At 43.6% G+C, this 15677-nt stretch overlaps 1 protein-coding gene across 10 annotated transcripts in view; it reads left to right on the top strand.

The window, feature by feature from the left end:
* Positions 1 to 15677, top strand: part of ADGRL3 (adhesion G protein-coupled receptor L3) — a 738987-nt gene that overhangs the window by 570389 nt on the left and 152921 nt on the right. For all 10 annotated transcript variants that reach the window (XM_074993922.1, XM_074993917.1, XM_074993919.1 and 7 more), the window contains one exon: positions 14405 to 14588. In XM_074993922.1, coding sequence (XP_074850023.1) covers positions 14405 to 14588 — 184 coding nt within the window. The remainder of the gene's footprint in view (positions 1 to 14404; positions 14589 to 15677) is intronic.

Here is a 15677-nt window from a genome sequence, read left to right as displayed (position 1 = left end):
CATGTAGACAAGCTCTTACACTGTGCAAAGCTCTAATAAACATTCTGAAGAGAAAAACCATGTGATGGAGAATGGAATGGATGACCTTTTTGTTCTTCTCTATCTCTGATCTGTCCTCTACGCTGAACATATTAACATCAAGAAAGTACCTAGTCACACCTCTAGGTCCTGTGTTGCAGCATGTTTTGGGTCAATTTAGTTTTCAAATAATAAATTTTCCCCTTAGAAATTCATGCAACTGTAGTCACCAAAAAGTAAGGGTGTCCTGCCCCAGGAAGAGAATATTTTCTGTAAAAAATTCAGTGAAATATGTAGGCTGACCATGGCAGTTCATTAGAGACTTTGCGGTTCTTCAGTAAATCTTAGGCAATGTCCACACTGGAGCTGGAGGTACAATTTCCAGGTGGCCACTCTAAGTACATATATAGGCTTTGGATGGGACCATACTCAAGTGGGCTATTTATGTTGCCATCATGACTACGCGGTTATTTCTAGCACACCAACTTGACCAACGCTAACATGGATACATCTACCAAAGTTGGTCATTATACCTCTAGCTACAGTGCAAACGTACCCTGCGAGTCAAGGGCTGACGTTCTGATCTCATAGAAATCAGTGAGAGCTCTGACACTGAGTACAGCAGAATCAGGGTCCCGCCCTTGAAATGTGATTTTGTAAGAGACGAGCGTTACCATCATCTGGAACCTTGTAGTTAAGTTTATGTGCCCATTATTTGTGTTTTTGTTTATCTGAAAATGTACTTTTTACTGACTCTCTAAATAAGAGAGAAGTGCAGTCAGAAGCTGATATGAAGAACACCCAGTAAATGCAAAGCCAGCAATGAAAATAACGGATGTCTTAGGGGGTTTAATTTCAGAGGGATAGATAGATTGCTTAGAGTTGGGGGTGTTCTCACCATGGCAATTATAAGTAATCTATTTAGATTTTTAGTGATGGGTAACTCTGTTTAGCTGAAGGGAGTTTTGAGCAAAGATGTACATATAATAAAAAATAAACTATGTCAAATATTGATTCAAATGTATTTCAGAGTTCTTCAAATTCATGTTTCTATAAATGTGTTTGTGATAGTATCCGCTATCCCTTTAGCTAGGTCCATCATTAAAACTAATGTTGATCTGATAGTTTGTATGAAAAATGTCAGACCCAATGATCTTTACTGTAGGTAGAGTCTGCTGCTTCTCTTTCTTTCAGAAGTTGATACAGTAACTGGTCTTCTCTTTTTGTTTCAAAAAGAACAAAATAAAAATCACAACTCAGCCAAATCCTCCAATCTAGTGGCAACTCGGGGCATCAGCCAATGACACAACAAATGTCTAATGGTAGAGGTGAATAGATCACTGAGCTGCTCAAGGATTTGGAAGCCAGAACTTACATAAAAGAAGCGCTCTCTCAGAATTCTGTTGCATAATAATGGCAGGCGGTGAGGGATGCCTTATCCGCTAACGGAGACGTAGTTCACTTGTTTTCGAGGGGACTAGTGTCATGCAAAAGACAGCCATACACTAGTTGACAGTGAGATGAGACATGGCCTGTAATTTGTTCAGCACTCAGGTAGTCCATTTTGTATGGGTTGTTTCCCTCCCCTTTCTTCCTGCACACTCTGAATTGATTGTGGGCAGCTCGCATCACGTGAACTGAGTTCAGAGTTCGTGATGATTTTCCTTAGTTGGCAGGGGGCAGTAACTTCATCGCTTAGATTCTGGCACATGTTCTTTCCACTCTTGTCATCTCCAGTCTGTGAAGATTCCTGTTGTTTTGATCAAAGTGGTCCCTTTAGTTCTCCTCCTCAGGTATGACGACTTCTTCCATGCTTCTCCCAGAAGATATTTGAAAGCTGTCCACCTCAGCATAAGCAAAAATGGTGGACTTTTGTCAGCAGATCCAAAGCATTACATTCCAAGGCTGATTAAAAGATGAAGGCTTTTTAGAAAACATAATATCGCATAGCAGATAAAAGAGATGGCTATGATATCTAAAATGGCATAGTCCTGCCTGTCCCTGCCTGCTTGTGTCAAAACAGAAGAATCTTACACCTTCGTGACAGAGTGTAAATTGAATGATGTCACATTTGCTTGTGTACTTGCAGTGCATGTGACGAGAGACTTTAACTTCCCTTTATAGAGAGACAAACAAATTAACGAGGATTTTCAGGTTCCATATTTGGTCATTTAATTGGCTGTATGACACAGAGCTCCGTGGTGTGTGTCAAACAACTTTTGGGGTCCTCTAATGATTTGTGCTTTGCTTGCCTCTTGATGCTGTTTTATGTGGCCTGTCAAGTTGGATATCCTTGTTAAAGTGGCTGGAATAAATTGGCCAGCAGTGTGCATACAATGTGGTATATTAACTATAGCAACGGGGAGTACTTTTAGCAGCTTTTCAGGAGATCTAGATGTTTGCCCATAAGCATCAAAGCAGCCCAAACTTTCATTCAATATAATTAAAAGGACATCTGAAAGTAGTTTGATTCACAGCGGGACTTTGTGGTTTGGTAACCTTTGTTAAAACTCTGTGAACTTAATATATTTCACAGCATGAGCAACCTGTGCTTGATTTGTGTCAGGCAGAGAGAAAATGCAAGTCTGTAGCCTGTGTGTTTCTGCTGTGCTGAGCCTATTGTTAGGCGAGAGCAGCCACAGAGAGGCAGGCGTTAGTTTGTCTTTGGAGTCCGACCTCTGTATAACTATTGACAGGGCACAGGAATGCCTGGATTTGTGACCAGGGCAACGTCCAACGTAGGATAGAGGTATGATTTCTAGCTTCTCTAGATACACTCTTGCTAGCTCATAAAACAGCAATGTAGCCATTGTCATTAGGGGCCAAGGTGTCGGGGTCAGCCCCCTTGAGTATGAACCCACAGGCTCAGACAAATTTGCACTAGCCTGAGCTGTTGCTGTTCATGCTACCACTGCTATGCCACTAATTTTAGCGCATTAGCTCAGATGAGAGCTAACTCAGGAGCTGGGAATCCCATGCCTGACTCATAAATACCCATTACTATGCCATATGGAAACATGCCCACCAGTGATACCGTAAAGCTAAAACATTGGTAGCGCTTGCTGTGTTAGTATCTGCAGCTGTGGTCGGCATTGGCTCTTAAATCTGTCGACTCTGGGAAAAGCCTCAAGACAAGCTGCCATAGATTCCCCTGAGAGATGTTGCTTGTATTGGCCAGTTGGAAGCATGCACATCTCTGATTCCCTGGGAGTTCCCTCAAAGTATATGGAGAAATCTGCTAAAGGAACATACAGTGCTATGCAAGCATTTTGCAATCTCTCTCTGCCGTTTTGCTTCCTTTTCCTGAGTGGGTAGCTGCTACCTGTTGCTCGTATACTCTCAATTCCCGAAGAGTAGACTGGCAAATGCAGGAGATGCAGAAATGTGACCATGAGAACGCAGTTCCACATGGAAAGCTTTGGGAGATGAAAGAGATTGTGTATTATTTCCTTCTTGTCTGTCAGTTTCTTTCATTGCAGTCCCATGGATCTGGAACAGTTCCCCGTGGGTGCTAACTACAAAGCAAATTCTCCAATGTGTAGCCTCCTTTTCTTTCACAAGTCTCCCACTTTTGAGTGGTCTCCCATCAAAAGAGGATTTGAAATTTGAGGCCAAGATTACAAAACAGAGATGCCTCAAACTAGGCCCTTGAAGGGCATCAGCAAGTGCATCCCAGCCCTCCCATTGACTATAATGGGCACCTGGAGCACTCAGCATGCCTGACAACCAGACCAGTCTATTTCAATACCTACATTATGGATTTTGATGCCCAGATGAAATGGGAGCATGTTAGTTTTAGTCATTACAGGCCCATTAAGCCCTTAGGGAAATCACACCTCAGTATCAGGCTGTCATCTGCATTTGTTCCCACCCACTCACCCCCCACAGTCTCCAGATTAAAGTTGATGCCATCAATCACCAGTCACATATTCCAACCCTAAACAAAGACCAGTGCCTCATTTACAGAGGCTCTCCTCAGGGAGAAGTAGAGATTACCCACATTTTAAGCACTGCTTTAGACGAAAGCCGTCCTCCTCCAACCAGTCTCAGGCTGAGCACACGGTGTGCCACTTTATCCCGTGCTACGAGGCACTCTCAGCGCTGGAGGTGCTGCAGGTCTCCCGTTGTGAAATTGTCTCTACTGCAGGGCCTATATTTTGACTAAACACAAGCTTTAATCTGGATTTAAAGGAGTAATTTACAAGGATAGGAGCTGTGTGATAGGGAAGAGCATTATCAGCTAGGTTTGAAGGTAGCTCCCTGCTGAGAAACAGAATTTAATGCCATCATTTAACTTAAATGACAGTTTCTTGTTCAACAATAGCTAAAAGAATAATACACTAGCCAATTTTAGACCTACCGTCCCAGCCTAGGAGGAGGGTTGTTCCAGTTTGACTTCTGACCCTTTTATCCTGATTACAGTATTTTCTTTATCAACTCAGAGGAGTGGCCATGCTAGCCTGCAGCTTCACAAGTAACAAGCCATCCTGTAGTGCCTACGGTAATGAGCTTTCATGAGTAATCTGAAGAAGTGGGTCTTACTCAGGAAAGCTCATTACCTAATAAATAAATGTGTTTCTCTTTATCAAGTATTTCAAAAAAGCCATCTGGTTCCTGAGCTGCTCTATTTCAGTCTGTTAACTTTTTCATGCCTCCTTATGCCCCTACATCCATGCTTTCTACCTGCCCCCCCCTCATTACCGGTGAAGTCTATTCAAGCTTATAACATCTTTTCACAGTTAACGCAGTGCTTCTCCATAGATTGTCCAAAAGGAATGATCACTCAACTTCCAGCAGAGTGCTTTTGGCATTGTCATTGATCATAGCCATTGTTCATTGTGTTGGGGTAGGAGCTTGTAAGAAATGACACGGTTTGGTGTGGTTTTAAGAAAAAATTTGTTTTATCATTGGGGTTTTTTTTTTTTCCAGAACAATGTCAATGATAATTTGTGATAACCCATAATAGGAAATTCATAAGCAAGAGTTGGAATTCAGTGAAAACAAATGCAAAGCACTTCCCTTGAGAGAGAAAAAGGAAACGCACAGCTATACAATGGGAAGTAACTGGCTGTGCAGCAGTACTGTTGAGAATGGATCTGGAGCTGATGATTGTGACTCACAAAATGATTACAAGTCACCAATGGGATGTAGCTACTAAAGAGGCTACAATAACATTCTGGGGTTTATTAATAGGAGTGTTGTGTGTAATACACAGCAGAAGTAATTGCTCCTCCCTTCTCAGCACTTTAGAGGTCTTAGCTGCATAACTGTGTCCAGTTCTGGGAACTGTATTTAGGAAAGCTCTAGTGAGTCTGGAGAACAGCAACAAAAATGATGAAAGATTTAGAAAATTATGACCTCTGAGGAAAGGTTAAGAAGATGGACTTATTTAGTCTTGAGTAAAGAAGACAGAAGGTGAATCTGATAAGTCTTCCAATATATTAAGATTTATAAAATTGCATTGTATGTCCATTTAAAAAAAATCACATTCTTTGAAAGCGAGTGGAAAATTAGGAGACAAATTCCCTTGGTGTTTTGGAAAGTACCACCTGGCTCCCTATCCCTAATCAGTGAACTCTACAAGAACATGATGTTGAGGGTTTGAGACACAGCATTGTTCTTCTCTCTGAATTCCTTGGCACATACCCAGTTGTTGCGAGGGTTTACTTTGGTGAAGAGACTTTTTTCCATTGTCAGGATTTGCCAGGTGGGAGTTCTTGCAGCAATTTGTAACAGAGCTATCAAGCTGCAAATACAAAATGGGTTAATATTTGTGTGCATATTGTTCGTCATCTTCGTGGTCAGCATCGTCTGCATCATCATCACCATTAAGTATAACCAGGGTGCCTGAGAACAGCACCAAGTGGTGCTAATCAGATCCAGATCCCATGATACCGGTGTATGACTAACCGTCACACTGCAATAACCAGCATGACTCCCACCTGGGCAGACCTGGTCAGCAGACACTGCATGGAAGTGCAGAAAAGTGGTGTCAGGGCTGGAATTTGTGCAGAGTATGACAGCCTTCCGCTCAGTGTTGCCCTGCATCCCTCCGTGCTGCATCTGTGTGCAGCCGGCTGGATCGTCTGCTCTCTTACCCAGCGTGAGTACTCTCCATTATCCAGAATATTTGATTATCCGACAACCTACCAGTCCCATGGAGGCCGGATGCAAAGAGTTATCTATCTATTTATCTGTCTATCTAATTTAATCTAATCTAATCTAATCTAATCTCAGGGTTTCCCAAAATTTATATAGTTGGGACCTGGCTTTTTTTCAGTACCCTTTTTTTGTGGCCTCAAAATATAAATGCATGTAAAAAAATGACAAATGAATTTGCACTGTTTATTATTTATTCTCAATAATAAGAGTATGTAGCAATAATTTGTCTATTTTCTAAGGATTGGTATTTCTTTTTCCAAGGACCAGTACTGGGCTACAGACCACACTTTGGGAAATGCTGATCTATCTGGTTAAATAATGTGCAGGGAATCCTTCCCTTGGTTTGTGTGGGATTCGGGAGCAGCTGTTCTGCTGGGGCACTGGGGGAATTGTCTTGCATCATAGGGGTGTTGTTAAGGCCCACTGAAGTCTAGCTAGGCTATGTTTGCCTTGTTGCTCCTGTTGTGTCCTGTACTGCTGCTAATTCCTGGCCGGTTAATACTGTCACGTGAGTTGTGTGTTGTAACCCTCATTCAGCCAAGGAATGTAAATACTCATAATATGAAAAAGGGTTAGAAAATTCCAAGTTCTGAGCTTATACATTTTCTAAAATGCTTAGGGTTGTAACAAGTGTGGTATATTACATCTGCAGTTCCACCGTCCACACTCATGTAAAACTCCTAGGGAAGTAAGGGTTGTGACACCGCTGTAGGTGAGTATATACTATAGGAAACTGTCTACAAGAGGTTTTCAGGTCCATCTTAAACATATGATCTTTTGCAAGAGACCAGTTTGTCCTGTTGAATTGGGAGGGCAAAAGAGGAATTCAGACTCATTTCCTGTGGACACCTTCAGATAATTTGGTTTGGACCAAAATTTTATTATTCACAGTGGGGAGACAGGAAGATTGCATCTCTCAATAGTTTTGTTCGTTGTTTGGGTTTTTTCCCCAGTTCTGCAGCAGATGGCCTGCTGTCAAGCACCTACGGTACATGTTTAAAGAGCTGAGAACTATAGGAAAGCCACCAGTTTTCTGAGTCAGGGTTAAAATGTGGCAGCACTCTGAGGCATGTGAACCCAGGCTGCACTTTAAGAGGACTGAGAGGGGAAGATTTTACAGCCATTATTGTTCTCCAGAGTCAATTCCCAGCTAAACGCAAGGATTTTGAGTCTAGAAAATACATTTGGTTTCAAAATGGTAAGTTTAATGCTTTCACAAAGTTATAACAAAGCTTACGTGACACCCTTATGAATGCAGACTCCTAGATTTAAAACTGAATGACTGTCAGCAAGAAACTCGCACTAGACATTTGTAAAAAGTGAGAAGATAAAAATAAACACACAGGCAAAATGCAATTTTACAGAACAAAGCAACTATCACAAAGGAAATCAACAGGATATGTAAAATCAGCCTTTCAGTAAAGCATAATTATTGTAAAGGTCCTAATTAGCTGCCTGTTGACAATATGCATTTTAATATCAATTTGTAGTTTGTGAAAAGGATGAATTGTAGTAGAATTATAGTAGTATACATAATACCAGAACAACTCCAGGGAACAATGAGTTTCTCCTTTTTGAGAAGATTTCTCCTCTGTCTTTTGTTGTTATTGCTGCATGTATTCAGGCCAGGCCTAGGAGGCAGAGATCAGAACCCCCCCCGTTTCTTTAGGTGCTGTACAAATTCAGAGCAGAGATGCTTCCCGCCCCAAGGAGTTTTCAATCTAAGTATGAGACAAAAGACAACAGAAGACAATAGATGATGAAGCAAAGAAGTGAGACAATTTTACTTGGTCTCTTCATTATTCAGTCTCAGTGCAAGGTTAATTTCAAAAACACCTGGATGACAGTTCTGTGCCTGTCTGTCATAGGCACTTTACAAAATCCCATCCACATACCTGTGGACTTGACCTGATCCTATGGAAATTGACAAGTTCTTCATTAACTTCTTTGGGAACAGGAGCTATATATTGTTGCACTTGGCTTCCTATATAAAGTTACCCCTGGTTTACAGCTTTGCTACAAGAGAGCTATGACATCATCTGCAGTAGAACTGTGGTTGGGATCTGGAGGCGCCTTCTAGCTTGATGTTTCTCTCCATTTATCTGTCTGTCTGTGCTCTAGGGCTGCAGGCATGCTAAACACTGCCTGCTTATTTGCACCAGAGGCCTTTCCTGCTATCATAGTTCTCCTCTCTCTTTGTTTATGCCCCTGACTAACTCATCATCTTCTGTGTGCCCAAGCAGCCCTGGCTTTACTCCAAACTTTGTTGTGGGCCTGCAGAGCTTGGAGGGGGAGGCCAACCATACAGGTGGGAAGACCAGGAAGAGTCATATACTTCCCATGTTCCCATGAGGGCTCATAAAAGGCATTTGTCCACAGTATACAGTTCATCTCAAAAGAGCCACATTTGGCTACTGCTTAGAAGAGGATGAGCTCACCGAATAGTATTGAGATTTTTGGTTTGTTTATCACTTTAGAGGTGCCTATGGGCATTAGGAACCCACATCCTTCTAGTGAAAAACAAGCAGCCCTGTTGCACCTTAAAGACTAACAATTTTATTCATTGGGTAATGAGTTTTCATGGGTAGTAAATAAAATTGTTAGTCTTTAAGGGGCTACAGGACTACTTGTTTATTGTGAAGCTGCAGACTATCACGGCTACCATCCGAAATCCTTTTAGTGGAAGGTGGGCACCATGCCCTCTCGGGGTGCTTGGAAAATCATAGCCTTTACTCAGCGCCTAGTCTAGTCTGACCATACGACCTGCCTGTGGTTGTGGTGAGTAGATGTCAGGCACTTGCTCACTGTGTTTGGAGGAGTCATCCACCTCTGCCCATCAGCTATGGGTGTGCACGGCAGCCTTCCACCCCGGGTAGCCAAATGCGTGCTAGTTCCGCTTCGGAGACGACTCAAAACAACTGTGTGGATGTGGCAGGGGGGGTGGCAATCCAAGCTAGCCGCTTGGAAGCGTCAAGCTCAGCCCATTGGGTGCCTGCTGAGGTACCTATCTGGAGCTGCCACTCAGACTGCAGTATCTGCACTGCTGTTTCTATCCTAGCTTGACCAGATCTAAAGTGAGTCTGTGTATTTGAACTGGGGACACCTCTGAACCCCTGTGCTGACATACCCTGAGAGATCAGGAAGCAAGAGTCTAACCTATATCATCCATGTCCAGGTCAGAGCTCTGCTGTTAAGCTAAGAGCCCAGCTTTTGGATCTGTGCTTTGACTACCACTGTCAGATGAGTTACTTCCCCATGGTTTTTAACTATTGTCCTCTTCCTGCAAGTTACAATCTCTATCTCAGGTGAAGCTGTTCCTTCAACAGCTGGTTTGCTTCAGCTAAACACCTACCTTAGCCCTTATGCCATACCCAAACATTTCATTAGCATGTAATCTCCACGGCTTTGCCTGCAAAGCTGTGCCATAATGAAGCGATTTACGCCAGAATATAGTGCTAGGAAGATCAGCTTAATGCACGAGACCGGGAAAGTGAGTGCCTCTTAGGGGTCGGGGTGGGGAACCTCAAAGAGCCAAATTCAATCCGGGTGGAACTTCGGTGCAGGCAGCTTTTACTGGGTATGTTCAGATCAGGCTTATGGGGCTGATTCAACATCCAGGGAAGTCAACAAGAATCTCTCTGTTGATTTTAATACGCTTTTAATCAGATCGTAATTTGTCAGTAATGTACATGTGTTGGCTTCAGTGTGGCATTTCGAAATCTGCCACCCTGTTTGACATTCAATTTGATGGCCGACTCTGTAAGAGAGTTTGGTTAATGTCTCTCTTTCACAAATGTGCGCACAAGAATTCCCACAAAAATTAAAGTACACATGAGAAAAATACTTTTCTAGGAGCAAAATCTTGGTAGCAGATGTTTTCCCACTACCCAGGCAAGTATTTCAGCATATGTTTCAAGTTTAGTCCAATATGCATTACCGTCTCACACAAACATAGGCCTTAGGTCTGTACTTAATACTAATTCTTTCTTACCGTTCAAATATTTTTAAAAATAAAATCCAATACGTTGTTTTAGCAAAGATGTAAAGGGCCCATTATTGGTCAGCTAGATGAAAGTAAGGCAAATTGCATTCTGCATGATAATATTGAGGGTGGGGGGAGGGAATCATCCTTTTGCGACTGGAATACTTAATTACTTTTCTTGAATGTGGGATCTTTGCATGAAAAGCGTACCCCTATTGCACAAACATGCAAAGCAAAATAGGCCCAGCTTTGATCACTCAAAAATAGTAGCATTTCTTTTTTGTTCTTTTGGGAGATGAAGCTACCAAATGAATGACCAAAAACCATGAAACATTATTCAGATTAGGTTTAAGGTTTAAAAGTACATTAAAAAAAACCTGTTCCTCTATAGTTTCGTGCTTCTTTTTGACTGCTAAATTGTTCATCTTACTTTAGATGCAGTTGCCAAAGTTTCACAGTGTTTTTTAGTATTATTACATGTTGAACCTCTCCAGTCTGGCATCCTCGGGACCTGACTGGTGACAAGCCAGAGAATTTGCCAAACCATGGGAGATTAGTGTTATCTAGCAGCATTACCAAAACTTCCAGTGATTGCTGGGCTCCTAGAAGGCATTTTGTGGTGAATTAGAGCAAATAACACCATAGAGCACTGAGAGCCAGGACTGGTGGCTTTAAATAAACTTTATGGGTCCATGGAAAACTAGGCCACACCCATGATAAAGTGGACATCCAGGACATCCAGGACATATCATGAATGTTGCCATATCAGAGAGGTCCAGATTAGAGAGGTTCAACCAGTATTATTTTGAAACTTAGTTTAACACTATAGAAGCTTAAGTGTCTTGTTCATAAACTCCAGCCTGCTGTTGGTCGTCCATCGCTGATGGTGATGGTGCTATTTTCTCAGTTCTGTGGCTGCACATGTGATTCTGAACCCTTGTGGGTGGAGCTGGTTGCACACAGGGAATGGAAAGTCGTATCTGTGGTGCTAGATGGTGCAGTTCTGTGGTGCCTCTTGCATTTAGCCTGGAGGCGGTTGTGTTGCTCCCTCTCAGATCTGTGATATTGCTGCTCTTTCTCGTCACAGACTCTCAGTGGGTCCTGTTCTGAGAGATTGATGCCAACACTCTGGAGCCTGCTCTTTGAGTCACTTTTAGGGATGACCCTTTTTTCTTTTGCTCTGACTCAGTTCCCATAGGAGATCTGCTTCAGGAGGTGGTGGTCTGCCATTCTGATGACACATTGAGTCCTCCTAAGTTGTGCTCTCAGTAGCATTTCCTCAGCACTGCCTGCTTTCACTCACTTCTCAAGGACCGTAATATTGCTCATGTTGTCCTGCTAGGGAATGCCCATTATTGAGCAGCGGGATCACACATGAAATTGCTCAAACTGTTCAGTATTCTGTCCACAATGAGTCCATGGCACAGTTCCGTCCAGGAGAGATGAAAGAACCACTGTGCTGGAGATCTTCCATTTGGCAGTGAGATAAATGTTGTTTCACGTATGGCCTTTTGTTCTGAGTCATCCAAGGACGTGGCTGGCCTTACTCATTCTGGAGGCAGTTATGTTATCAACAGAGCCATTGCTCAAGGTGGTGTGGCCCAAATATATAAACTGATCCAGACTGGATGGAGATGGTCGGGGCTGGGCATTGGAATGAGATGCTGATTGAAACAAGACCTTTGTCTGACTGAGCTTGATGGTGAGGCCAAAGTGCTGGGCTGCTTCAGAAAACCTATCAGTAGTGACCTGGAGGTTATGATGCCTATAGTCCACCAAGACACGGTCATCTGCAAAAAGTGCCGAGACAAGAAGTTTTCCCCAGTGTCTTAGTCTCAGCATTGAGTCTTTGAAACTCAAAGAGGGAGCCGCTGACTGGGTAGTGGATATGTATGTCCTGATCTAAGTCCCTGGCATGGCTGAGCACGCAGGCAAAGAACAAACTGCGCAGCACTGAAGCAAGTACAGAGCCTGCCTTTGACACTTTGAATGCATCAGAAGAGTCATGTTGGAGAGCCACTTTCACTGTCATGGAGTCATGGAACAGATGGATGATTTACATGTGTCTTTTTGGGCTGTCCAGCTTCTGCATAATAGGCCAGAGACCCTCTGACCTGCTGATCCATGTTTCAGTGAGCTGTAACAGGAAGTTCTGGATCCTCAGCACTTTTAAAAACCAAGCCGTCGATCTCAGAAGGGAAGGAGAAATACAGAGTTCTGTGGCAGCCTTTCTGAATGGCCTGGTCGGATCATTTCCTTTCCGTGAAAGGAAAATTCTGGAGCATCAGCCAGTCTCCTCTGCTGATGAAAGTGACCAGTGACACCAGAAAGCACTAGGTACATGGGTTGGTAATGAATATAATTTGCATTATCTCGTTAAAAGTGTCATTAGAATGTATCCTCCCTGAAAACCCTCCTTAAAACTTTCCTTCACCATCAACACTACAAAAAAATTTGACAACAGTCAGGCAGCTGGTGTGTTGAGAGCACAGCCTAGCATGCAGTAGTGTCTCATTGTTCCCTTCTATCCATCTATTGTCTTTTGTCTTACACTTACATTGTCAGCTCCTTGGGGCAGGGGCTGTCTTTTTATTCTCTTTGTCAAGTGCCCATTTGACTGGCTTCTTGGGCCATGCTGAGGACTCGTAGGACTACGTCAATAAAATAAATAATAATAAAATCTATTTGGTCCCCACAACTGGAACATTCTGAGGTCTTTGCTTTTTTCTGGGCTTTACTGCAAAATATTCATGTATGGAGCAATTCACCATAGACATGCATTGTCTCTCTTTTTTTCTTTGCACCAGTGAAAAATAGATATGAGAGGCTGCTATTACAATCAGGTAACATTTTATCTTCCCTCTGCACACCTGATGAGGCCTGCAGACAGGGCAGGGCAGTGGTGAATCTGGCCTCTAATGCATGTGCTACACCCTTTGGTCGCATCATTTTAGTACCATTTCTGTTGATCCCTTCCTAGAAAACAAACCATGCTGTATCTCTTTGAAAAGTCTGGTGTAAATCTTATGGGGGGAAAGGGAGGGGAGACCCAACTTTCTGAGTAAACCACAGCGACCTCCTTAAGTCTGCAAATTGACAAAGTCCTGCAGGGCTGCCCTAGCTGCACAGAATAACAGTAAATGTGGGTTTGATGCCAGGCTTTCAGCATATGGAAAAACATAAAGAAAGGCAACTGTATCTCAAAAGGCTAATGAGGCTGGTGTTAATTGGCAGCGGAGGTGTTTCATTATGAAGCAGGTTTTTTTAGCAGCTAGTAACCAGTAACCATGAAAACCCTAACCAACTGTAGAAAACATGAGCTATTTTTTTTTTCTCCACATGCAGTAAATTTTGCTAACCAGTGCACTGCTGGTTCCTATTTAAAAACATGCTCGCTACATGCACATTGGCCTAGCTGTGATTAGCAACTGAGCTGTCCTTCTTCCTGGAGTGAAATCTTCACAATCAGTAGGCTCTCAGGACTGTAATTTACGAACCACGAGAATTTTTCACTTCACTTTGCAGCTTAACATGCATCCGGATGAATCCGTGGGAAGTTCACAGTGGGAGAGCTCCTTTTCACTTTGCAGCCTAGGGCATGATGTACGCAGCAGGAAGGATATCCGTTGTTACTACAGGGAAGACTTTTCATGGAGCAGAGAGATTTGAAACATGATGCCTTATGTAAATCTTGAGCAGCACCTGCTGCACCTTTGGCTGATGACACATCTGAAAATTCTAGGTAGCATGGCCCCATTGCTTAACAACCTTACGGAAGTGTTGGTGTGTTTTTTTAGAAACATTTGCCCTGGTGTGCATTAACTACTGCTCATGTTGGCTGAGCAATGCAGTCTGTGCAGCTCGCTCTCATCTGATCGTGAACAGATCTGTTTGCTGTCCTGGCTCTAATTCTTGATTCTCGATTCAGGAGACCCAGTAGCTACCAGCCTCCTGGCTCACAAAGATGTGTGGTTTCAAATGTAATTTCCTTTTTGTGTGTATTCAGAGGGGGAAAAATCCTCACTTGCTCCAAATTCAGGGTAGTTAATGAGAAGAAACTTTTTTTGCTGACGTTCTCTGGCCAAAGGGAGAAATAATGGGCAGGTCTGCTGTAGCTTGCCCCCGGATGTGAAGAGGTGGGGCAGCTCTATAATCTGCTTATTTCTTATGAATATGTAGATCTTTTGACAGCTCAGGCAGACTCAGTGTTGCCCTTTCTCACCTTGCTGTTCTTCTTTGCAGGCCATGGTCGAGACCGTCAATAACCTCCTGCAGCCACAGGCTCTGAACGCATGGAGAGACCTGACTGCAAGTGACCAGTTGCGTGCAGCCACCATGTTGTTGGATACGGTAGAGGAAAGTGCCTTTGTGCTGGCCGATAACCTCCTGAAGTCGGACATTGTCAGGGAGAACACAGACAATATCCGTAAGTGACCGGAGCTTTGGAAACACTGTGGGTGGCAGCGTGAAAGCAGGAGATAGACACAGGCAGGGAACCCTGGGTGAAGCCCTGGTCCCAGGATTTCACCATCTAGTGCCAGTGTAGTATAGATCATTTTGTGAGTGAAATTCAATGGCTCTTTCTCCATACGAGTTACACGGATGACCCTTCCTCTCCTCTTGAGCGTCCCTCTGTCACACCAGTAGAATAAACTTGGGAGCTGAGTGGTGTTACCTGCCTCCCTCAGGTGCAGCCTTCACACCCTTCCCTTCAGCAACATGGATTTATCCCTGTTACTCGTTCCTAATGGTAAGATCTAGGAGTTGAGGCAGCTCAGCCCTGTCTCAGGATTCGGCCCTGTCAGAGGGACTCAGCTGCCACTTTTGGAATGGTATAACTGTACCAGTGGCTCTCACACAAGGCTTCCCTTTGGTCAGGGGGATTTAAAGAGGTCAGTTGTGTGAGCTCCAGCAGAGCTGTAGCTGGGTGGCAGTAGAACCCATTTAGAATGAGCTCAGGTGCAGCAAAATGCCATTTCTAGGTAGAGCAGTGGGGCTGTACAAGCCCAGACTGGGCACACTAGGGCCGGGGGCAGTGCAGCTACATTGCCAGAACTCCCACAAGCTCTCACGAGCATTGGGACCACACTCCTCTGCACTGGCTGCAGTGACACTTGGGAGTAGAGCCCTGAGGTTCAGTGGTACCAATGTCTAGCCACGGATACCCACATCCAGTTGTATCCATGCAGGGCTCTGTCGTTAGCGAATGGTCATCTAGGGATTTATAGTGAAACAGAAGGAAAGTCGCCCATGGATTCTGTGTGGTGCCCTGGAGAAATTTCACTGTAGCACGTAGAGAGCCCCACTTGCACAGCCAAAGCCTCCAGTCCTTCCCAGACAACATTTCTATTGCTATGAGCTGTTGTTCGCTGGGCTCTAAGATGGGCACATAGTTCCTAAGATCCTAGCGATTTGGCTGACTGAGGTCTGAGGAAGAACTGAAGGTGTGGACTCTGAATGCCACGATTCTGTGGGGGTAAAACACACTTTTTTTGCTTTGGCAGATTACACGTGT

The sequence above is a fragment of the Carettochelys insculpta genome, chromosome 4, assembly GCF_033958435.1.
Source record: "Carettochelys insculpta isolate YL-2023 chromosome 4, ASM3395843v1, whole genome shotgun sequence".
NCBI classification, from domain to species: Eukaryota; Metazoa; Chordata; order Testudines; family Carettochelyidae; genus Carettochelys; species Carettochelys insculpta.
The sequence above is the reverse complement of the archived record's forward strand: the minus strand, read 5'-3'. Positions and strand labels throughout refer to the sequence as shown.